Source organism: Barbus barbus (assembly GCF_936440315.1).
Source record: "Barbus barbus genome assembly, chromosome: 23".
Taxonomy (NCBI): domain Eukaryota; kingdom Metazoa; phylum Chordata; class Actinopteri; order Cypriniformes; family Cyprinidae; genus Barbus; species Barbus barbus.
This window is the reverse complement of record NC_136751.1, coordinates 8,602,644-8,629,448: the sequence shown is the minus strand read 5'-3', so window position 1 is coordinate 8,629,448 and position 26,805 is coordinate 8,602,644. Positions and strand designations below refer to the sequence as shown.

The 26,805-nt window shown below is 36.8% G+C and overlaps 1 protein-coding gene across 1 annotated transcript in view; it reads right to left on the bottom strand.

Moving 5' to 3' along the window:
- Window positions 1–26,805, bottom strand: part of spon1a (spondin 1a) — a 177,947-nt gene that overhangs the window by 131,405 nt on the left and 19,737 nt on the right. Inside the window, exons 4-5 of the mRNA XM_079373502.1 lie at window positions 11,882–11,955; window positions 11,031–11,153 (exon numbers count right to left, since the gene is read on the bottom strand). Coding sequence (XP_079229628.1) covers window positions 11,031–11,153; window positions 11,882–11,955 — 197 coding nt within the window. The remainder of the gene's footprint in view (window positions 1–11,030; window positions 11,154–11,881; window positions 11,956–26,805) is intronic.

Genomic DNA, 26,805 nt, shown 5'->3' with positions numbered 1-26,805 from the left:
AATGATGCATGAGCAAATTACTTAAACAATTAATTACTAAATAAACAATTTGTATGTGTGTTGCATGACATTATGATATCCATTCATTTATAAACCATAATCTCTAGCTTCTGCTAACTGTTATGCATGCATACACGAGAGAGTGGTGTTCCAGCAGATGACGAAGGATGTAGGTGAATGTGGTGACGAATGCAGAAGCAAAGAGAAAGTAGCACCACTAATGAATTAGAAGTACAAAAATAGGATTTGTTACGAAAAATGTCAGAGGATTTTGAGACTAACATATTCCAACACGTTCTCACTCCCAACTCGTCGCATATTGACGTCAGGACCCTTTGGCATCACTTTTTGATGCACAGGTTACACTGTAAAAAGTCATTCTATAGGGTTGTAGATTTCATTAAATTTATTATGTAAACTTCATTTAACAAAATTAATTTCTTGTTTTTATAAATATTTTTTGAGTTCAAACTATTTAAAAATGTCAGGAATAAAACCTACTTAATTCTGTTGTTAAGGATTTAGCTATTCATTTTGAATAACTCCAAATAGAGACAATATTGAATAAATCCAACATGATTGAAATGAGCTGTTTTCAATTTACAAGCATTTCCTGTTCCAACGTGCGGTTCAATCAGCTCGTGAGCACGAGACAACATGGAGGAGGCAAGGCTGATCGGTGCTCTTTTTCAGTTAACTTCACAAAGGTATGGGCTATTATTTTATTTATATAGGAAAAAACTGTTGTAAATTATCGAAATGGTCCACTTTATGTGATATAGGCATCATTCATAATAGTCGGCTTAAAATTGATTGGTGGTAGTGCAAGTTATAGTACTCTTGAAAAAATAAATATGCTAATTTGTTCATGTAGCCTATATTTTTTTGTAGCTTACTAACGTTATCTTAACAAATAGACAACAAGCAACATTGTATAATAATGGCTGTAGTCATTGTCCGATCTTGGGCAACAGATCCTTATTTTGTGGCCTAGTGTTAACGTTTGAACTAGTGTGTTGCTCCTAAAGTATGGGTAATCATGTTTTACACCGATTAATGGTTGAAGGGGTTCATTTTAAAACTATTTAACGTTAGATCTGCCGTTGAACAGTCACTATTCAAAAAGTGTTTTTTTCTTGTTTGTTTGTTTTACACATTTGTGAGGACCTGACGTGACGATTTGCCAGTACGTTCCACGGTAATTTACAGTAATAGGTGGCACACATGTATCTTTTTAAATAAAGTCCCTCGAACCTAATCATTCCTTAGTTACACATCATGTTAGGAGCTATTGAACTTAATTCTTAGTTATTTTGTCTTTGTTTCAGAACAAAATAACAAGTAATTGCTATAAATGTTAGTTATTTCCGTCTACTGAATTATTGATATTCCACATTTCTATTAACATTATTTTTTTCAGAACTGCAGAACAGAATTTAAGAAGAATGAAAAAATGAATGTCCAAGTATGCCAGCCCTTTTTCAGCCTTCTCAAGTGAGTTATCAATCATGTTTAGAGACCTAAAGGAACATAATGTATGTGAAAACCCCCTCTCAAAACGTGATATTTTTTTTCCTCTCATTCCATATTTCAGGTGAATACAGAATTTCAAAGAATAATCACTGTGCAGCTGGAGCCTAAATTGGTCCTCACTGGACCTTCACACTCCCAAGCTGCTGAAGGAGGAGCACTTGGATAAAGACTGAAAACTGAGATAGAACTACTGAAGGTAGTTTATAATGAAGCATGCAAGCCATTTGGCTACTTGTTATTTTATGTAAGGCTGAGAGAAATTGTTTATTCTTGTATTTTTCTTCATGATACTCGGGTAGTAATTCCCCTTCTACTGTAAATTAAATATTAAACTTGATGATATTTAGCTACTTAAAAGCTGACAAATGCATTTGTGTGACAACGGTTCAGTGAGGTTATGTTTTGTTGCCTTGAGTTAATTTATTGGACTTTCACAGTAACTGAAGAAATGAAGAAACTGAGACAGACTAAATCCAGAAGAACTGTGTCTCCAAGACGCTTCAAGAAACCTCCTGCAAAGCTACAGTACTGTTAAAAGTTTTAGATACTTGTGTAAAAATGCTGTAAAATGAGGATGCTGTCAAAAATTGTCATAAATTGATTTTCTTTAATCAATTAACTTCTATGAACTAAATGAAATCAACATTTGGTGTGAGCGTCCTTTGTGTTTAAAGCAGCTTTTGTCCTCGGTGCACTTGAGCAGAGATTTTCAGGAGCTTTGCATATAGGTTTCTCGAAGCGTCTTGGAGACACAGTTCTTCTGGATTTGGTCTGTCTCAGTTTGTTCTGTTTCTTCATGTCATTCCAGTTTGAATGATGATCAGATCAGAACTCTGTGTGGAGCACAAAAATCTCACTGGATTATTACAATTAATGGCAAAATGAATGTTTGGACATGTAAACTGATATTTCCTAGTGACACACTACGGCAAAAGATAGAAATAACTGACGTAAAACCATTTAAAATAATTTTGGCCACTACTGTATTTCAGAAACTTTTCTTGGAGCTGGATGCGTCAATGCTGTCAAAACGAGTCCAGTCAGTCAGGTCTAAACTGCTGTCTTAAAATAAAATGGTTTTATCTGTTCTGTGGTTCCATGTTGCCAAACATACCTCACACATTTGAACATTTTGTGCCTAGAAAGAGAAAAATGACCCAAAAAAGTAACTGCATTGTGTATTTTAAACAATTGGTACCTAAAAAGAAACACAAAAAGAGACTTTGTTTTGCAGAATTCATATTAAGTAATTGTGGATACAGTCTGAGAATGCTAATATATGCTATTGTAACTGTTGTTGGCAATAAAGCAGAAGCTTGTATTTAATCTTTAACGATTGTGTCTGTTATTCATATGTGAAATCATATTAAAATTACTTTAATCCATTTATTAAAAATAATACTTTTTTGTGTTAAATTAATTGTTTTAAGTAGTATGCATTAGTATAGTGCTCCAATGAAAACAATATTTTTGTTTAAAATTTAATTAATATTTTTGTGTGGGCTATTTGCATCTACTTAATTTAAATGGCTAATTTTTAAGGAATTAATTTGATTAATTCTAACTCAATTCTCAATAGCAGTTGAATTTAATTAATAATATTGCTTGTAATCTGTTGCCACAATTTTATTGAGTAGATGTAGTGTATTATTTTTTACAGTGTACCCCTTTAGCGTAATTTTTTCAACATGCAGAGTCCTCCATTGCTTTAAACAAGAAACCCTTGGCGTCAATACGCCAAGGCTAAATTACATATTGGGTAATAATATTGCCATTGTTGCATATATGTTGGGGTGTTATTTTTCAATGTAAATAGTCACAACAGTTTTATTTGTATTACATTATTTACACATTTATGTCCACTGCCCCTACAAAAAGTATTAATATGCCAAGTCTTCCAAGGCAAAATGATTGATTTGTGAGAGGAATAGATGCGATCGCCCTCTCCAGCTGTTAAGCTCATCCTGTGTGTTGCAGTCTGTGCGCAAATTCAAAAAATGCTGTCAGAAGAAGCCTTACGTCAGCCTTGGTTGTAAAATGCTATTGGCTCTTGTGTGTCTCGTGACCAATTGCATCATGCTATGGGAGTATCCTTATGAATGAGATGTGAGCATGTCAACAGAGCGGCGGGATCATTTTCAGCAAAGAAAACCTTGTCTCGCCTTCGCATAAAGACGTGGTGTGGCTTGGAGTTGGAATGCAAGACTTGGAATGCAACAGGACTTGTTTGTAATGCTTTTATACGGTCAATTTTAGCAATAAGTATCTGTGACTGTACTTTTATTTGCCTGTTACGTGTTTTATATTGTTCAGAAGTGGGTAGTTTTAGGGTTGGGGTGGGGTTAGGTGCTCCAATGAAAGTATACATTTATATAAAATTATTTATATTTTTTACAAATGCATGCAAACCATTAAATTAAGACAAACAACTGAAAACAACGGAGAACACTGCACGTTGAAAAGTGATGCTAAATGGGGACCTTGAGCATCAAAAAGAGACGCCAAGGGGTCCTGAGCAAGCGCTAATATGTGACGAGTTGGGAGTGAGAACATGTTGCATATTCTCACCGGAGCTTACGCTACGCACTATGTCATCTGCTGGAACACCACTCTCACGTGTATGAACGTATGACCGTTTATAAAGTTGTAATTACGGATATTCTTTTACATAAATGCATCATTTCATTTCAGAAGGCCTTTATTATCCTCCCAGAGCCATGTGGAGCACTTTTTATAAGGTTTATAAATCTACTTCAAAATCTTGACCATATATACTTATACATATATATATATACATATATATATACACACATATATATACACACACATATATATATACATACAGTGCCCTCCATAAGTATTAGAACAGTAAAGACAAAATTGCTCTTTTGGCTGTGGAGTCAAGACGTTGAGACAAAACTACAGAATGTCACATTTTATTATTTGCCGTTTCAACACATACATGTTTTACCAAATAAAAAGAACATCACTTTTAGAGTTTATTTCACTCATTGATGTGAGCATAAGTATTGAGACAGCTGAACATAAGGCAGATATAATAGATTAAAAGCTATTATTTAGTTGCAGATCCCTTGCGCAAAATCACAGCAGTGAGTCTGTGACCCATAGACATCATCAGACTCTTGGTCTCATCCTTTGAAATACTTTCATGACTTTACTCTCCTCTTCAGCTGGTGAAATTAATGTTCAATCGGATTTAAATCTGGAGATTGACTTGGGCAATCTAAGACTTTCCATTTATTTGCCCTTATAAATTCCTTGACTGAACTGGCAGGGTGTTTTGGGTCATTGTTCTGATGCAATATGAACCACTTCCCAATGAATCTGATGACATTTTCTTGAATATTGGTTGGCAAGATGGTTTTGTACCCTTCTAAATTCATTCTGCTACTGTCATCATACATTAAGTCATCAGTAAAGTTGAGAGGGCCTGTTCCAGAGACAGCCATGTGTGCCCATGCCATGACACCACCTCCACCATGCTTTACAGATGAGGCTGTATGCTTGGGATCATTTGCAGTTCCCTTTTTTTGAACACATTATTGCTTTCCCATCGCTTAGATAAAGGTTCATCTTTGTCTCATCGGTCCATTAACACGGTTCCAAAACTCGGTATCCAAAGTAATGGATATAACTGATACGACACATTCCCTGCTTTTAATATCTGAAGAATTAATGCAACAGGACACAGCTGATCACTTAGAAAGACCTGTGAGGCAACTGTTCCAATACTTATGCTCACATCAGATAAGGGGATGAAACTCTAAAAGTGCTGAACTTCTTAGCTGGTAAAAAATCTGTGTTGAATCACCCAATAATAAAATGTGACATTCTGTAGTTTAGTCTCATATTCATATTTTAATCATATTTGTAAATGTCTTGAAATGTATCTAAAAAATATCTATCTATAATGTATGTATTTGGAAGTACACTTTAGCCACATTTCAAAGACAAGTAATTATGAAATTACATATAAAGATGCACTTAATACCTACTTAAGATGGTCACTCTTCAACTAAATGCATTTAATATATATTTAAATTATAATATTTTCTTGTGAAAACATGACATTCACTTTACATTTAAGTATCTTCTCTTTCCATAATAAGTGTTCTCTTTAAAGGTATGTTAACATGTACTTCTTTTTCACAAGGGGCTGAATTTAAAAACAACAGGGCTGTCTCAAATCGCAAAATTCTTCCATTGTAGTGAAACATTCAAAAAGACCCACAAGCACTGTAAAAACCACAGAGTACTGATGCTCACTAAATTCTGAAGCACGATCTGAATCACATGAGCCAATCCAACTCAATACACATCAGGATATATGACAGATGTTTTGAAAAGAGAAAAGAAAAAAAAAAAAACCTTATTTACTTATATTGTAGCATACATTGCTAAACAGTTCCTCACCAGTGCCCAAATTTGTGCACACTATTTCACAACCTTGGGAGCTAATTGAGATGCCCCCAATGTCCAGTTAAAGGTGGGGTATGCATCAGAGTCAGGCACAGTACCAAAACAAACTTGTATCCAATCAGCAGTGAGGGGCATGTCTACTCATGATGCGAAGAGAGAGAGCTCATCAGTGCACATTACGAACATTAGCCAAGCCGAGCATTGACAGAAAGATGGAGATGGTGGATAAAAAACAAAAGAGGAAAACGTCTGCGGAAAAAAAAGAAGGCTTACACTGCGTGTCTACACCGGACGCGACAGTTGTCCGAGGGTCTGTCTACACTGGACGTGACAAAGCAACCGTTGAAAATCATTTGGAATTTGCCTCAATATGTCATACATAGAACGTGACAGCAGTTCACTGTCCGGGATTTATCGTGTTGCGCTGCATCCAGTGTAGAGAGCATCACTGATTATAATGAGGTCTATAGTATTTTGTCGTGCCGTGCTGCTCGCATCCGTGTAGACATGGTGTTACGATAACCTCTTATTTACACTGCATGCATCTGCGACACGTTATAGCTCTGACGCGGCTACCAGAGCTGATTGCAGCCACTCTAGTCAATGCTTCTGTTTACAACAGATGTGCTGCGGCACGTTCAAAAGTGTCCCAGAAGCGGTTCTTTGTGCCTCTTCGCTAAATATAGGCGCCTAGTCTATTGTTGTATGAGTAATAAACAGAATTAAACCGGACAAAACATAAACATTTAGCCAACCATCTTAGAAAAGAAGAAAAAAAAAAACAATAATAAATAGACAAATAAATTAAATCAAGAAAAACAATGTCGGACAGGCAAATCACGTGGTCTCGCGAATCCTGCTGCTTTGCTTCTGAAATGCTCCTGGTGTCAGTCGGCACCATGTGGAGGACGGAACAAAACCTTGTTAGAGCTATAATGTGCTGCAGACATAAGGGGTGTAGTGTAAATAAGGGGTCAGGCAAGAAGTAGGACCCATGTAAATATCGGATTAGCTTTCCATTGCTGGAGAAAACTTAAGGAGTGGGAAGGCCTGCGATCGGACGCTGAGGTTGCTTTGTTTCTTCTCGATAGGTGAGTAACATTGTTTTTTTCTTTGTTTCACAGAACTAATCATTGCGTATGTGTGGGGTGGAGCTATCAAAATAGGGGCGAGACCATTTTGGGGTAGGGGCGTATTTATTTTGGTGATTTTAAATGTCAACATTGGCTACCAGAAATTACTTACCCCACCTTTAAAATAATTGATCTTTTTTTCTTTATCTACTACACATTTCCACTAAATCACTAATAAAACTGTCAAAAAGGGGAAAAAAAACAATGTAAAATTATTATTGCAATTTCAGAAACATGCAGCCACATAAATATTAATCTCACATTTTCTCCAAATTAATAATGTATGCACAAAACACTCCTTAAATTTCATGGGATGGGGTTCATATCACTCATTTGTAAAGAACTCAGAATAGAAAGTCAACCACTGGCACAGTGGAGGAATCAGTCAAAATGTGACTCAAGTCTCTGGGACAGAGAGGGAGAGATACAGTAAATCAATGGGAAATGTGTTCCTTATTTAGTTATATATAAGCAGATTAATTCAATTACCCATAAATGATTGCATAAATAAGTATTTATTAAGAGAAAATAAGAATATAATTTAATGAATTAATTAAACAAAACAGGTACTGACAGAACATTTTAGGGAGAAGAGGTTGTATGGAACCTGGGAAAACAAAAATGCAAGCTGAAATAAAACTTGAGTTGCCTGCACAAGTGCTAAAAAAAAGCTAAAAAGTGCTATCAAGCAGATTTTTTTTGTATTTATAACAACGCTGTGCTAGAGTAATCATACAAGTAAAAATCTTGCATTTTTCATAACACTACAATCATGAAAATAATAACCCTGCTTTTCTGACAGAGAGGAAGCATCCTTCCATTGTGCAGGAGCAGTGTGGATCTTTGTGTCCTGTGTACAACTATTCCATGATGCCTTCCACAAATGTCACATAAATGGTTTCCACCTCCCACAAAATGGGGCTCTCCCGCAGGGGCCGGCCAAAAAACACTGAAATAGCTCTATCCAGGGCTTTTTGAGCGTGTGTCCTCGATTTGTCCCCTTAGCCTAGCCCTTAAATGGCAAGTTCAACCTTACCACAAACAAATTCTGCACTTCATAGGAATATTGTATTAGATTACAGAGCTACATTATGCAGGAGAAATGACAGACATTTCTTCTCAGAACACTGAAAAGAGTTTCATAAATGACACATCCTGTCTATGAAAAAGTTATAAAATTACTTCAGTTCTCTTTCAGCTTTATAATGTCCTGCTCTAACAATAAAGTCACCTTGTAGGAAAATCTCTACCCTGAGGTATTAAGTTCCAGATCTCCCAGTCTGGGCCTTTAAAGCCCTCAATCTAATTTCTACTCACCAATTTAAGCTATTCCACAGGCATGACAGAGTGTTCACACTGGCTCTGTGAAGAACTGCTTACCACATCCTCTCTGTGCTGCTAATCCGCTCAATCCGTCAAACCTGTATCAAATCTCACTGATGCGCTCTGATGTTCCAATGCTTATTTTTATATGTCCTGCCAAACACAGTATCTCTCTATTTCTCCTCTCTGTCTGCTTTAAAATGTGTTTATGTATTTCCCTGGAGGGAAAAAATGACCTTGATCTACTGGCTTGACAAGATAGTTGTTCTGAAATGAAGCTTTATGAAGTTGATGTGTAAACAGTGACATTCACAGACTCTCAATTGACAATTGTTTTGTTTTTGGCAAAATTCATATGAATTAGTACAATTTCATTCATATGTTTTTATATAATCTTCTTTCACCCGGTTGGCAGTTAGATTAAGGGGTTATTAGCTTATTGGTTATTAGCATGCATAGTACTAGCATACTTGCGGTTTATTAGCACTTATAAAGCACATATGAATATGTTATTCTTCATGACCATATTTTAGATCCCATAATCCTACCCCATGCTTAACTTAACAACTACCTTACTTGCTATTCATGAGCTGCAAATTAGGCGTTTGAGGCAAAAGTCGTAGTTAATAGTTAGGTAATAGTGATAATTGGTCCTCAAGCTAAAATGGGACCAATTCATCCAAATTTGCCACAAATTTGCCAAAACTTAAAATGGTTACGGTTTTTCATGAGATCTGGTTGGTGACATTTACGATAATACCTGTGTCGTCTTCACTAACCACTTGCATTTTAATCACTCACTGCCAGTCAGTGCAAACATGCCTTATTTATATGCAAATTATGCTTATAAAAAGTTCTTGATTTACAAAGACAACATTGCGATATTACCACCATTACCTGATTCGCAACAATAAATTAGTGCTGCTATCCAAGCAAGGGTCATTCACAATCATTAGAACTGCTTTCCAAGAAAAAGCGTATCAAAACCCCTTACTCTAAGTATTGAAACTTTGCGCATAATTCCAACATCAGCACTACAGGCATGTTTTGTTTTGTTTTTTCTAATTTGAGCAACAAAGTAAAAATATTGCTGATTGATGTGCTTCAATCATTAAATGAAAGTAGCATGGGAATAAATTATATTATGTGCTTTTGGCTGTGATTAATTAAAGTTGTTCTGTTTATAGAGTAATTTATGCAAATACATCAAAATGAAATGATAATGACTGCATATATTCCAGATGTCCACAGCAGCATGTTTGTGCGTTTTCTTTTACACAAATGCTTTAGGATACATGTAATTATGCTAGCACATTGGAATGTTTTTTGCACACGTGATGATCATAAATCCAATGTGTTTATCTACTGTACGAGTGTGTGTGTCTGTTTACTCGTATGTCTTTCATTGTTTCCTAAACCCATAAATTAGGGCACCGCACTTTCTTTATCAGGTTCATCTAGCTCCCAGAGTACATTCTAATCAGAGTATTGATCTGAGCTGCAGAAGCTCAAGTGGAGAGTGACTCTAATCCCCAGGCTTAATTTACTCTCAATGAGACACTTCTCAAGGTTATCCACACCAACCACAACAGACAAGAAGAGAGGACAGGCGCTAAGAGAAAATAATGAGGAAATGATTGCACAGATATTAGATATTTCACATCTATGCTGGTTGCAAAATGTACAACACTCCTATAGATATATGAGTATATTGAGCCTATAGATTTTTTTTTTTTTTTAAACGAATAATGCTTCTCTCTACTGCACAAATTAAAGCTGTCATAATGCTAGAGTGCTTTCAAGGGGCCAGCCATTGCTACAGTATACAGTTGCTAGGATGTTTTTTATGAATATCGTTATGCAGTTACTAGTGTGTTCTGGGTAGTTGCTGATCAGCATGTGAGTGTTCAGCTTGAAAACATTCATATCCCATTTTTCATTAGAATTTAAACAAAGCTTTAGAGAGTGGAAGCACCACACTATTCTATGGCTATGGCACTATGGCTAAGACAAATCACAGGTTTTGTCGAGTTCAAAGTGACAGTTGAAAAAGGAGGCTCTAACAGGTTGATCTATTTTATACAGTATATCTTAATATGAAGCATATACTCTATTCAAGCCACAAAACTACAAACTTATTACAAAAAATAAAAAAGATATCTACGCTATATTCTAGCCAAGGGTGAAGTTAGCATGTGCCTTAACCATTTACAACATATATAATGCATTTTCCTGGAAAGTATTTTTTTTTTGTACATTTTTATAATTTTTTTTGTATTTGTATTGTTTGAATTTTAGGCCACTCTGTTTTAGGAGACTTTATCCACCAGATACATCTGGAGTGTAGCCCCTTTCCAAAAAACTTGTCAAAAGATAAATTATTTGTAAGTCACATATAAAACATGGAAAAATGTAAAATACACATTTAAATAAAACGTCTATTCAGCAGCCCCCATGATTTATGGCATCATTCATGTTTTGCTCCAAAGTTTAAATGGCTTACTTCTCACTGTCTCTGCACAGTAAACTGGGATAGGAGAAACTTTTTTAACATTGAAAAAATTACACACTTCACATGTCATTGAAGACATAGTGTCTTACTTGGGTAGTCTTTTGGGTGCAATTTCTCTGACCAGTTCCCGTAGAAGGTGACTCTGTATTTGGCAGTTCCACAGGCACAGCAGTCCAGCAGGGGTTTGTCTGTGGTTTCTCCATAAAGTGGCTCTAAAGGACAAGGGAGGGCAGCTGTATTATTACAAATATATATATCCAAATTTGTGTATTATCTATCTATCTATCTATCTATCTATCTATCTATCTATCTATCTATCTATCTATCTATCTATCTATCTATCTGTCTGTCTGTCTGTCTGTCTGTCTGTCTGTCTGTCTGTCTGTCTGTCTGTCTGTCTGTCTATCAACTGCAGTAGTAAAGGCTCAATAAAACCACTTACAAAAGTATGTAAACTTTGAAGATTCACTACATCATACAATACATTTGTAAGGTTTTGAGACATGCAAGATGGTAACTCCTCAATAATAAGAACATCTCTGCTAGAAACTTTCAGGCAGGTGTGTTGGAGATAAACTCTGCAGAAAAGTGGCCATCCAGGAGAAGGATTGGACAACTATGGATTAGATGGCAATCAACCTAGAACATATGGAAACTGGTGCTGGTATGAACATACATACATGCGTTCATTCATGCATTCATTCATTCATTGGTTTATTTATTTTTATTATTTTTTATTTATTTATTTTTTTAAATGGATTGCTGTAACGATCAAGCTTGAGAAACAACCAGCGCTCAAATAAGAACAGGTATATGAGGAGCCAAATTGGGGGAGAGAAAGAGAGAAAAGAGAAAAAAAGCACCATACTGAAATAACATCTCATAGAAGTGCTGCTTATAATGTGCCAAACCATCTAGCTGGGAGTAATGAAAGACTCACCTCTCTCACACATCCGCTTCGTGAGCGAGCCTTCATCCTGGAATGAGATGATCTTCCTCTGAACAATACTAGCTCTGCAAAGATGAAAGAGAAGAGAAGAGAAGAGAAGAGAAGAGAAGAGAAGAGAAGAGAAGAGAAGAGAAGAGAAGAGAGGAGAGGAGAGGAGAGGAGAGGAGAGGAGAAGAGAAGAGAAGAGAAGAGAAGAGAAGAGAAGAGAAGAGAAGAGAAGAGAAGAGAAGAGAAGAGAAGAGAAGAGAAGAGAAGTTTAAACAATTGAATAAAATTTTTCTTCAGTATATCATTACTAATACAATAAATCCTGATTCATGACATATTTCCTTATCTTTTAGTCAAATGTAAAACCAAACCACACTTACAACAACAATCTTTTAAAAATTAAGAACAAGCTGTTCTTCATAAATACAACATAAAATTTCCCCTACACACCACTATTTTTTTTTATTAAAATTTATATTTTTAATCTATTTGCAATTAAGCCCTTCAACATTCACTGGGTCCATTTCACCACTGCCAAGTAGTTTATTTTTTCTAGTCTTCCAAATTGACAGTTTTGCTGTACCTAAAACATAGTTTAAAAGACCCAAAATTGTCCTTTTTGACATTTTATATTTTACTCCTATAAAAACACATTCTGAAAAAGTTTCCCCAAAACCTCTAAACCATTCCATCAAAACTGTAAAAAGGTCTTCCAATTGATTACAATTCAAAAACAAATGTTCCACAGTCTCTTCTTCACCACAAAAATTACACTCCCCACTAACTGCTGGATTAAGGTGAGACACATATCTGTTTGTAGCTATTGCCCCATTAATAAGCCTCCACTGCAAATCCCCAGTCCGCTTCTCCAGTGGAAACTTATACAGGGACCTCCACTGATCTCTCAAAGGGAAGTCTGGCCCAAAACTCCTTGTCCACTTCAAAGGCTGCTGCTCCTTCAATGCCACTTTATGAACAGTCTTAACACATAGGTTATATAAAACCTTTTTAGACATTTCCTCAACTGTCCATGTCTCAAAAGTTTCAGAGCCCTCTATAGGTTGGTCTTCTAACACATTGGTGTCACAAGTTGACAAAATTAACAGTTTCTGAGGTGAAACGTCCAGATCTTCTCTTAATAAGTTTATAAGTTTTCTATAATGTCCTGGCAAAAAAGAACGCATTTCCTCCAAAAACGAATAGCCAGTCGTCGAGACCGCGGTCCTGTGAAAACCATGATCTCCTCCACAGACTTCCATCCATCCGAACTGACCAAATCGTTTAACTTTGTACAGTGTCTTCTCAGCATGTTCTCCTGTACACTCTTTGAAGACATCAGTGTACCATGAACTACTGGATTATGAAACAGTGGCTCCTCCAACACCCATTATTTAGGGATTTCAAATACTCTTTTAATCTTAAAAGTTTTAGCCCATGCTTGTAACACTGATTTATAAAAAGATGTGATCCCCGTTAAGTCCATCTCTTGAGTTTGTATCCAGAAAAGATGCAAATCATAGTTCAACCCTTCTGCTCTTCGCAGGATTGAACCAGCAGTACGAGTTCACACCAATTCTTTTCTACACAAAAGTTTTTGGGCTGAAAGAAACCTGAAAGCTTGAATTCTGCTCTTATTATCTATCAATCCTTGTCCTCCTTCAGAAGGAGGCAAATAAAGTTGTGCAGCACGAATCCAGTGTTTGCCATCCCAGAAGAAATCAACTAGTCTCTTTTGTATAGAGGTCACCAATTCTTCTGGTGGTTCAACCAACATTAACTTATGCCATAAAGTGGAAGCAGCCAAATTATTAATGACCAAAACTCTCCCCTTATAAGACATTTGTGGTAATAGCCATCGCCACTTAGATAATCGGGCCACCAACTTCTACAGCAGTCCCTCCCAATTTTTTTTCCTGAAACCTAGAAGAACCCAAAAAAACACCCAAAGCTTTAAAACCTCCTTTCCCCCACTTTAACCCTCCCGGTAAATCTGGAAGCCTTTGATTTATCCATTGACCTACTGCATATGCTTCACACTTACTCCAATTAACTTTTGCAGTAGATGCCTTTTCATATACATCTATAGTCTTTATAAGATTGATGACATCATCTTGTCCATTTATAAAAACCGTTACATCGTCAGCATAAGCAGATAATACAATTTTATTACAATTAGAAACATTTAATATTGGAAACCCTCTAAGATCTCTTCTAATTCTTCTTAATAGTGGTTCAATGGCGATACTATATAATTGTCCAGAGAGTGGGCATCCTTGCCTAATTCCTCTTTTTACAGGGATTGACGCACTCAACCCTCCTCCCACCTTCACCAGTACAGAAACATCTCGATATAACAATTTTACCCAAGAAATAAACCTTTCACCAAAACCAAAAGAACTCAAGGCACTGAAAAGATATCCATGGTCAACCCTATCAAAGGCTTTTTCTTGGTCTATTGATAAAAACCCTAAATTAATATTCTCTTTGAAACTCAAAACAACAGCATCTCTTAAAAGAAAAAGATTATCCATAATAGACCGTTCAGGTACACAGTACGTCTGATCACTATGAATAATTGTATCCAGATATCGTTTCAACCTATTCGCTAAACATTTTTCCAAAATTGTATAATCCATACACAAAAGTGAAACCGGTCTCCAGTTCTTCAAAAATCCCAAGTCCCCTTTTTTAGGTAACAAGGACAATACTACTCTCCGGCAGCTACTTGTAAGAAAACGATTTTCAAAACACTCTTTTGTTACTTCATAAAAAGCTTGTCCCAAAACATTCCAGAAATAGTGATAAAAGTCCGTGGTTATTCCGTCAATACCAGGCGAACCTCCGGCAGCTACTTGTAAGAAAACGATTTTCAAAACACTCTTTTGTTACTTCATAAAAAGCTTGTCCCAAAACATTCCAGAAATAGTGATAAAAGTCCGTGGTTATTCCGTCAATACCAGGCGAACGTCCCACTGAACGTTGTTTAACTGCATCTGTAAATTCTTGTAAAGTAATATCACTGTCCAAATCTCTGTTTTGGTTGCAACTTAGGGAGATCCTCACAAATGTCCACAGCACTCTCATCATCACATTGTTCAGCATTAAAAAGACCAGAATAAAATCCAACTGCAAGTTTTCTCATTTCATTTGCATTGTCCGTAATTGTCCCATCTGGACATCTTAAATGAAGCATCGGATTATGCTGCACCACATTTCTCTCTAATTTGAAAAAATAAGCACTGGGAGCATCCATATCCTTAACAGAACAAAAACGTGACCTTATTAAAGCATTTTTAACTTGCTCTTGTAAAAGGTGTTTCAATTCTAACTTCTTACTTAATTTATTACTTCTGTTAATCCCTTCTTCATTGTCCAACATCATATTTTCCATTTCTCTTATTTCACACTGCAATTTTTTCACAGTATCTCTAATTTTAAGTGATACTTGAAACTCATAACTTTGACAGAAAATGTTGATATGTACCTTTCCAACCTCCCACCATTGCCTTTTAGTTTCATAATTATTTTTTTGTAACCTCCAATTTTCCCAAAGATGAGTAAAACTCTCACAAAATAACTTATTATATAATAGTTTTTTATTAAAATGCCAACAATGCTGCGATCTAAAAGTTGTCTTTTTATTTATATCTATAGTTATCATATGATGGTCTGAAAAACCACTAGGAATAATGGCAGCATCTATCGCTCTATTATTAAAGGACTTACTCATATAAAACCTAAAAAAATCTAATCTGGCTCCCTTAACTTTATTACCTGCTTTAATCCATGTATACTGTTTTATCCCTTCATTCCTATTTCTCCAGACATCACTTAAATCATGTTCTTGAATCACTTTAGAGAGCACTACACCCGATTGAAAATGAGGTTCTTCGCTGTTCCTATCAACACTAAAATGTTCAGTGCAATTCCAGTCCCCAGCCATAACTATGCAGACATTTATATCATATTGTGAAATATGACTCTTTATTTTTTTAAAAGAGCTCAATTCGCTCTGACCCAACATTTGCTGCATAGACATTAATTAATAAAAATTGTATTCTTTCAACTTCTGCATGAACAAATAACACCCTTCCAGCTACTGCTTCTTCAATTTAGAAAATTTAAAAATTTTGAAAAAAGAACAGCAACTTTGATCTCTCACTCCATTTATATTAAAAGAGTCTATTCTCGTATGCCCCATATTAATAAAAGAGGAAAAGACAGCAAAAAGCAGAAAAATATAGGACAGGAAAAACACCCAGTGCATCAAACTCCTTTTTCTATTTTTTTTAAAACGAACCTTTACGCTTTCTTAGTTACATTTACATTTACAGTTTTGTAAGCAGTTTCCTCAATCTAAATATATTTAAATCTGAAAAAAAATCTCTAATCTCTACTGCTCTTCCAAATGTCTCTGAGAAGAATCTCTTGTAGAGGATACAAATTACTATCTTCCATTTGAGAGCCTGTTTCAGAAAAACAACATTTGAGAGAACGTATCCTCATCCCTCATTTCTACTGTATTTTCATCCTCTAGTAGGCCTTCTACAGTATTTTCCATTTTCTGATTAAGCATTCCAACACCACTAGTACTTGCAGTCTCAGAAGTCAAAACATTCTCATTCATATCATCTTGTACAACTACAAACTGATTTTCATCTTGTATTGCATTTTCCTGAAACTCCATTTCTTTATTATCACCCTCATGTTTTTCAGCTATGGCCTGTTCAGTTACCGTTTCCGTTCGTTCTATTTGACTATTCGCTCCAGCCGGCTCATTTACATCAGATCCTACATTATCAACGTTATCCTCCTCATTCATGTTCTCTTGAACTTTATGAGGACAAGCATTTCGCTTGTGACCAATGTCACCGCATTCAAAACATTTCAATCCACCGGTAGAAGCATAAATCATAAATGACTTACCTTCATCCATAACCCAAAACGATATATCCAGCGTTGTCTCTTTTAAAAACATGAAAACTTGTCGTCGAAACGGCATCACATGTTTCAATTCCGAAAGTTTTACAACCCAGTGATATGACTTTTAATGGGCTCGCGATTCTTCCAAACCTAATGAGTTCTTTCTCAATAACTTCATCGGCAATGAACGCACATTCGAAATAATTACCTTAGACGTTAACGTAGCTAAAGGAAGGATTGGACAAAAACCTCCATTAATCACAACGCCACTCTCAATAAGTTGCGCAACAAGTTGCTCCTCTTTAAGAAAAACAACAACCGCTTTGTTCATCCTAGACGCTGAAGATATATTTTCACAACCAATTTGTTCTCCCACTGCTAAAAGCACACTTTCCACCGTAACTCCATGTTCCGGCACAGACCTAACGCCATGGCGGAGTGACGGAGATTCTCACACTCGGCAATTAATTTGAAAACAACACCAACCAAAAACTAACTTAACAAAATTAGGATATTTTAAACATACAAAAAAAAAAAAAGAAAGAAAGTAAAAAAAAAGATAAAGGAAATATTTAAGCGGACAGTTGAAACTGAAACGTTCTTCCCCACCGCGCCCTCCACCACTCTCCTACATCTCGCAAGAAGAGAAGAGAAGAGAAGAGAAGAGAAGAGAAGAGAAGAGAAGAGAAGAGAAGAGAAGAGAAGAGAAGAGAAGAGAAGAGAAGAGAAGAGAAGAGAAGAGAAGAGTGTAACTTGCAAAACAGAACTCTGAAAAGCAGCAATCATGAACCCCCATCGAGTGATTGGAATCCCCAAATAACAGGCACATGCCAGATGAATGGCAGCACATCACCAAAGGGAGCTGCACCCTGGATATCACAAGCCAGCAGATGTGAAGCATATATTTATGTTTCTACTGAAACTAAAAAAAGCAAAAAGTTACATTTCTAACAGTTTTTTTCTGACACATTCTAACACTATCTGTTCTGATATACAGGTACAACATAAATGTGGGCCTGACATGGGACATGGGCCAGTGGCTGCTCTCCAGATTCCAGTCTCCATTTTATGACGCTGCTGTGCTGGTTTTCCCACTAGACATATGGAGGATGTAAACAAGAAAGAAAGAACGAGACTCTGGTTAGGCAGCTGTAATTAAAATCGGATAAGTGATCATGGACATAGCTTAAGCTCTGGGATCCAAAATAGTTGGTGAAGCCTGTTTACATGGTGCCATCTCAGATACTTGTGGCAGCCATGGAGGTCTTTATACAGCCTGGAAAAATCTCAGAGTAAACAAAAAGTCCTTCCTCTTCACACACTGAAGCTCTCATCTGAGAAACAGGCCTGGTATTATTATACTGAGAGCTGGGGCCAGTCCAGGTGGTCCTCATCCAAATGACAAGGAATATTTATGAACCGGTAGTTTTCACTCACTGAACTGGTCATTATCCAGTGAGAGATGAAAGTTGCTGCTTACTATCATTACTTACAAAATGATTTGTGCTTACTGCCTATAACCTTAAAAATAAATACAGTACATACATCATACATACTGTACATACATACAGGGGCAACATATTAGAGATAGCCACTCGAGTTGGTTTGTGTTCAGGTTTGACTAATCATAATGCAAAAACTGACACTTCAAATAAACATTTGTAACCAATGCTGACAAAATGAGTCACAATGAGCAAAACAGAGTTATTAGTTTTAATGGCACATTCTCCATTAAAAGACCTTCAAAATTATGTATGATTTGCTGGAATCTGCCAAAACAAATGACTGAGCGTTCCAAAGTTCTCGGAAAGGAAAACGAGACGGAAGAAAGTAGTTTTCTTTATTTTGCAAAAGCTTTTATTTTACAGTTTTAAATGATGTCTTGTAACTGTATAACCAACCAGCATTGGTATGGCCATATCGCGCCGGTGCCTCACGTGCACAGAAACACAACATATTTTTGCAACAATGCAGCCTGTTCATTATCAAATTGAAATACTGTTAAAGAAACGTATAAAAAGTTACAGTGCTCCATTGTCCAATCTGTTGCGTTCAGCGTGAACACCCCTTCACTGTGCTGATATAGCCGATATGAAGGAAGATGTTTTACGTCGATGAAAGTACAAAGCCTATAATAGCCGAAATGATATTTTAGCATCCAGATACGTCGCGAATATGGAAACATTTGGATTTGTGCCAAATGAGAGAGGTAGGCATCAGTTTCACTAATAACTGCGTTGTGCTTCCGCTCAAACTGAATGAAGTTTTATTCGCCAATATACCTTCAAATAAATGTAAAATACGCTTTGGTCCCCTAATATCTTACGCTATATCAGTTTGGAGAACGGTGGAAAAAGCGTGTGGCATCCTCTCTAACTGGAATCCCTACTCTCCTATTTTTAATAATCACAAACTGCTCGTTGGGAAGAATCCTATTCATTTCGGTCAGTGCAGGCATTGGTATGATAAGGGGATTCATTCACTGGGTGATATTATGGGTGACAAGGGCCTATTTAGCTTTGAAGAACTCCGCTCTCAATTCAACCTGCAGAGTTCTACATTTTTCTTTTATTTACAGTTGAGGGCTGCCATGAAGACTTATGGGGTCCCTTGGTCGGCCTCTCTGAAAGATCATCCTTTATTAAGAGTACTATGTTGTTCCCTAGGAAAGAGAGGTTTAGTTTCTAAGTTATACCGGTTTTTTTTGGATAAAGTATTTCCTCCTGACACTGGATGCCTCTTGGCGAACTGATATTCCGAACCTCTCCCCGGACTTTAAGTGGGATCATGTTTGGTCTATGGTATCCCAAGCTTCTAGGAACCCGGACCATCAACAAATTCATTTCAACTTTATCCACAAGACTTACATGACACCGCGCAGACTATATTGTATGAAGCTGAAACCTGATCCATATTGTACGTTTTGTAATACGGGTGAATTGGGTACATTTTTTCATATGATTTGGGAATGCCCGGGGGTTTCTAACTTCTGGAACATGGTTGGTGAGAATCTGTCCACCTTACTTAATATTTCGGTGCCTTCCTCCCCTTCTGTTCTGATCTTAAACGATCTATCTGATATTCCACATAAAATTCAGAAGCGGGTATTTTTAGCAGGGCTAACAGCGGCCAAGAAGTTGGTTGCAACGAGGTGGAAACCTCCACACTCGCTCAATAAAAGACACTGGGTTCTCACTTTTATGGATGTTGTATATATGGAGTTATCCACTGCACGCATCCATGGGACAAGGGAAGATTCCATCAGTTTCTGGGCTCAGATTTTGGAGAAACTAAAAAACATGCTGTCTTAAACTGAAGGAGTTTCAACTTTCTTATTATACGCTGGTCTTGGGCTTTGGCTTGGTGGGATTTATTTATTTATTTATTTTTTTTATTTAATTTTTTTTTTTTCCTCTAGTATTACTTCAGGATGGTTTGACGGTTTTATAGCTTTTTAAGGTTCTCTATGGTTATATTTATGCTATCTGTATAATCTATGATACACTCTGAAGTATGCTTGATGTTATTTTAATTTCTTTTATGTTCCTTTTGTATGTTTTGTATGTTTTAATAATAATTGTCAATAAAAAATTGTTCAAAAAAAAAAAACTAATAACTGCGTTTATAATGTTTGTAAGCATTTAGATTTACCGGTAGCCTGCATCATTTCTGAATGTAATAGCTTAATAAAATGTGAGGCGACTTAGCCTGTTTTTGTTTGTTTGTTTTTTTCCTCAAAACGCAATTAAACAAGTAGCGTATTTTTTAACAATGCAGAAAACATTTTTAAATATTTTTTAAAAATACTTTAATGTCTTCAAAGCATTCATAGATTTTTTATTTTATTTTGTTTAGTAGCATACATTTAGGCAAATCTAGAAATGAGGATGCTGTATTGGCTGTGACTAAATGCAGCGGGTTAAGATACCATCTTTTTTGTTTTTTTTCTTTCTTTTTCTTTTTGTGTAAAGAAAACTCTGAATTGTATTATTATTATTAATTATTATAGGCAAATACAATTAAAAAAAATAAATAACGTTATTAACCGTTATTTTTTCTACTCGAACGGTATAACACAGAGGAACGCAGGAACAGGAACAGAAACGTTAAAATGTCGATTCTGCTCGGAGTGAACCGATTGACTTTTTAATTTTTTTGTTTTCAAGCCCTGATTGCCATAAGTATTATGTTTAAGTAAAAGAGTAAAAAGATCTAAGTAAAACAGCATAATATCAATATAAAACCAAGCCATGAGGTCAATGGAACTGTCTGCAGAGCTCAGAGACAGTATTGTGCCAGGATCAGTATTGTACGGAGCCCTTAAGGAACATGGTGGTGGGAAAACTTCGGGGTGAGTGGAAAAAATTTGGGGTGGGAGGAAAAAATTGTTTTCAAAAGTTTTGCCTTCTCTCACAAAAGTTTTGTGTTCCCTTGATAAACTTTGCGTTCTCTCTCAAAACTTTTGTGTTCTCTCGCAAAGATATTTGCTTTCCCTCCAGTTGGCAAAACCAGTTGAGTTCGGACAAACTCTTCCTGTTTACTTTACAGCTTGCAGTGGTTCATACAGCTCCATACATTCACAATGGAGCTGTTCGTAGAGTTTTATTTTGAACTTGGACCAAAAATATCGTCAGTGCTTAGTTCAAAGCACGGTTTTGGGACATACTAAAACCTTAATGTGGCTTAATGTTTTAAAACTGACATTGGAGGACTAAATTCGATAATAATAAAAGCTGATATAATTTTAGGCTAATATTAATAACCTTATTATTGATAATATTACTATTAATAAAGCAGAATAGCCCAGAATATGAAAGCAACGCCCTGCACGTAAGCTTATTTTTTATAAAATATAAAACTTGGGCTTTTTATTTTTATCTTTTTATAGTTTTTTTTATTAAGCCACGTTAAGCGTGCTTTTCTATGAGGGAGAAAACGCTTATCGTGCAATTCAGCTCATATTTTGGGCTTGCATGTACACAGTATATATATTTTAATACATATATAATAGGCTATAGCATATTTGGTCTTTTTTTATCATTTTCATTAGGCCGCGTTACGCATTTTATGAACCACTGCAAGCTGTTCCATTCTGGGCTCATCTGCTTTTCTGTGCGTAATATAAACTGTAAACAGATTTGGTATTTTATAAAAATCCCCGTATTTGTTCATATAGCCTAAGCGTTTTCTATGGGGGAAAAAAAGCTTAACATGCAGGGCGTTGCATTCATATTCTGGGCTATTCATGGCCGTAATGGAGATAATGAAAATATTTGAAGACTGTTATGAAAATGAATGTTAGAAATAAAAATATGACATGAAAACATGTCTATGAAAACACATGATTCAATGTTAGATTATGATTTTGATGCAGCAATGTTATTAAAAAAAGAAACATCTAAAAAAGAATAGCTGTCTGAGGTGAAGCTGACTTTATGCCAATAAACTGAAACGGGATGGGGATGGGTCCGTCTGCTACTTGTAGCCCCGTTCTGGCCAGGAAGAGTATGGTTCTCTGACCTGATTTCCTATCTCAACTGCTCTCCATGGGAGATTCCCATCAGGAGGAATCTCCTCTCGCAGGCGGGGGCACCATCTTTCACTCCACCTGGAGTTGTGGAAGCTGTGGGTGTGGCCCCTGAGGGGGTACAACTCATAGCTTCTGGTCTCCCAACCGAGGTTGTTGAGACCATTCTCCAATCCAGAGCTCCCTCTACGAGGAAACTGTACGCCCTGAAGTGGAGACTCTTCACTTCATGGTGCGGAGATCGCCAGCTCGACCCAGTTAACTGCCCGGTTGGTACAGCGCTGGAGTTCCTGCAGGCTCGACTCTCCGCAGGGTTAGCCTACTCCACCTTGAAGGTCTATGTGGCGGCAATCTCTGCTTACCACACCCCTCTTGGTTGACTGACAGTGGGCAGACAACCCCTGGTTACACGTTTCCTCCGTGGTGCACTGAGGCAGTCGGTTCGTGGATGTCACTCAGTTATGAGTCTTCTGACCTCCCCTCGCTATGGGAGTCAGAGCTCATTCCATGAGGAGTGTGGCGGCCTCCAAGGCCTTTCTCGCAGGTGTCCCTATCCAGGAAATCTGCTACGCTGCGGGTGGTCTACGCCCCTGACCTTGTCAGGTCTTATGGCCTAGACATACGAGCCACTCAGGTTTTTCCGTCTCTTGCCCTAGCTGTGCTCCGTATGGATACACACAGGGCAGGGATTTGGAAGTCTGGTGCCGTGGGTATTTCGTTCCCCAAAGCGTCTCCTGACGCAGCTCGAGTTCCTGAAGAGGAACGTCTTAGGTTACGTATGTAACCCCAGTTCCTCGAAGGAACGAGACGCTGCGTCACGAGCCCACACTTCCGGCATCCCTGCCAGCACTTGCTTCATTCTAGAAGCTGACGCCGGTTTCACCGCACGTACTTTTATACCAGCTGGTCATTACGTCACCTCGCCCGTGACGTCCCTCCCATCCTTTGGACAGATTGCATTGGTATTCAGAGCCAGTTACGCTGTAGGCGTCCCCCAAAGTGTCTCCTGACACAGCGTCTCGTTCCTTCGAGGAACTGGGGTTATATACGTAACCTAAGACGTTTTTTTTTTGCTTCGTCATTATTTGTAATACAATGTAGAACAAAAATGAAAATAATAATTTAAAGCCATTTAACATAAGGCTACAAATATGAAACAATGAAGGGGTATGAAAGCTTTCTGAACGTACTGTACACTACCTCAAAGCTATTACAGACATGAACTAAAAACTCCAATACTCCAATTTTAATTTTTTGCCATCTTTATAGAGATAATGAAAGGAAGGAGTAAAACAGAGGTTCTTGAGTTTTTCCAGGTTGGGTGATGTTATTTCAGTTGTCTAATTGAATTGAGTCATGCTACGGTTGGCCATGACCCCAGTTACTCCTCCTTCACCCACATTATCTTTGATGATGTGAGGAGCAAACTGACAGCTCTTCTATTTACTATTTCATTATCTTTATCTGTTTATTTTGATAGCTTTGGAGGCAGACAGCAGTGAGTTGAGGCACATATATCACTCCAGCTTGCCCTCTTCCACAGACAGTGTTGAAAAAAAACCTACACCACTGATTCACACACTATTCACCATCAGGAATGTTCATTCTGAATGATGGTGGGTGACAAACACAGGTCAACAGACCATATATGGAATGAATGAGATACAGAAAGACTCTAAAACACTCAAATCTACTCACACCCCCTTTTATGTTAAGGTACTGATGGTACCACTCTAATTGCCCATGCTCTAATTCAATCTCACCCTAATTTCACATATCTGAAGAAGAACGGCTTTGGCAGAAAGCCTCCTCTCTTTCCAGGGCCGGCCAGGCAATCAGCCGCGGTAATGGTTATTTAACATCCAATTTAAATTCTATCAATGAGATGTTATTAAGGGCAGACTCACTTTCCTGCTTTTACACAGCTGATGCTAATCGCCTCTCTCCCAATGTGTGTGCGAGAGAGAGATCTTCTCAGGCCAGTGCTCAAGGCTATAATGCAAATTCGAGAGCCCGCATAAACCCAGAAAACCACCGGCAGTGAGATTTGTGCCACTGAAAGTCAGTATGCAGGTTACATTTATATATACAGTATATACACTTTGAACCTGGAGAAAAAGTAAAAAAAAAAAAAAAAAAAAAAAGCGGTGGCATATAATTATGTAATTTAACCTTGTGGGCATTAAACTGGATTATTCGTCTTGGCTTTTAGCAAAATTGCTTGTAGCACAAAGTCTATAATGAGCCTCCACTTGCCTAAAAAACATCTATATTTCATTTGATGCTTCACCTTGCTTTTTCTTCACACATTAAGGGAAAAATCAGCGTTTGAGAACAGGATGAACAGAAATTGCTTTTATTTATGTTTTTTGTGCACCAGACCAAGCTTAGTAAGGGCATTAGCTGATTTTACAGACACGCCACAGTCATCTTTTTTATTGTAAGTAGTACCCACAGGACAGAGAAATCACAAATTAAATTTGTTTCTCATAGCCTGCAACTGATATTAAATGGAAAGCAAATAATGATATTTGCTGGCGTATCTTGCTTTTCAGCAAGTCAAAAATCTAAAACTTTCTTCATTTTTCATTATTTTATTTAATAACATTTTATTTTGGGCTGATGTTTGCAGTTACAAAATCAGAGACCATCCCTTTGAAATCTGATTACGGTAGACACATGGAGACACATGCTACTTCCAAGTTGAAATGGCGACCTACTCGAGTCAATTTAATTTTTGTTTTTCTAAACTGAATGCTTTCCTGCAAACTGTGCCGAGGCTGCTTAATAAAAAGGTGGTCTGGGGTGCAGTTCATGTAAACTCTGGTATGGTTCGCTACTTATATTATCATAAATCATGGAAGTAAACTGGTATTGATGACATATGATTTGGTGAAACTGTGTGTGTGTGTGTGTGTGTGTGTGTGTGTACCTGGTATGGATATGGATCAGTACATCAATCAAATGTCTATCGATATGTTGTATTGATGCTACACGCAAACTATCGATAGCTGTACTATAAATATGCACCTTATTTTGACACTGTTCACATTTTCAAGCAATGTCCGTCTATACATTACCGTCAATGTGTGAATTTTTGTGCAATCTCACATGTCAGGATTCAATGATAAGACTGCTTGAAGGCACAAGGCAAGAATAAAAGACCTGAAAAACCTGAAACGCACCATTTATTTAATTTGTGTCTTTGTTCTATTGTATTTATTTTCTGCTGTTGCTTGTAATTTGGGTATCTATAGAAAATATTCTTAGCACTGAGTCTTAAAAATAAGTTTTAACAGCTTTATTTTTATTTTTTTCTTCTTTTAATGTATTTTTTGTACAAATGGAGTGCCTCGTTTTAGTTTGAGGTGCAAGATGTGGAAATTTTAGATAAATGTACGTTATATATATTTTGGTTGCATTTGTCATTCAATAGAAATTTAGATGGTTGTTTAAAATATGAACAAAATATCATAATATCCATCAATCAATATACTCCTGAATTGAACAGTATCATATAATTTTTTGAGGTATCGGCAAATATCATATTTCTGGGTATGAGAATCAATATCATATCGTATTGTGAAAAACTAGGAGTGTGCGATATAACGATTTTTGATCGTGGACAATAAAAATGTCTCCACGATCTGCTTTTGAAGAAACATTGTAGTATCGTGCTACAGCGCACATTCTTTCAGCTGCAGTTCTGGCGCCTCTGTCTCTATGTACTGTACAACGCCACATCCATTCAGTGTTAACTCAGTGGTAGAATTACTCTCATGGGTACATTATTTGCGTGTGTTTTAAAGCCTTGCCGGATAAACTTTTAATTCACGCGCTGGTCTGACGTGCACTTTTTCTGAGCCCGTACACCTGAAGTGCGCAAACTAAAAAGCCTGTCTAACAGCGCCTGATTACTTAACTTATCTTTTACACAACTTATTACTCAAGTTATCTTTTGAGCTAATACTGTCAAAACACACAAGGTTTACATATAGACCAACTTTACATATAGCTGGTTCTGTCTGAAATGAAAGTAAACAGTTGAGAGAAAAATGGATGCGTGCCTGTATATTAGATATGTGCAGCTCTTAAAGAGACAGAACTAAACATTCGGCCGACTGTCATTAAAGGGATAGATCACCCTAAAATTTTATTTGTGATTATTTACTCATGCACATGTTGTCCCAAACCTGTATTAATTTATTTCATGTGCTGAACACAAAGGAAGATATTTTGAAGAACGTGGGTAGCCAAACATTTGCTGGTCCACATTGACTTTGATAGTAGGAAAAAAAAAAAAAAAAAAAAATACTATGGAAGTCACTGTGGACCAGCAACTGTTTGGTTTTCCACATTCTTCAAAATAGTATGTATGTTCAGCAGAAGAATGAAACTCATTCAGGTTTAAAACTAATTTTGAGTGAGTAAATGATGGTATGAATATAAACCACCATGACAGAATCGACAGACAGAT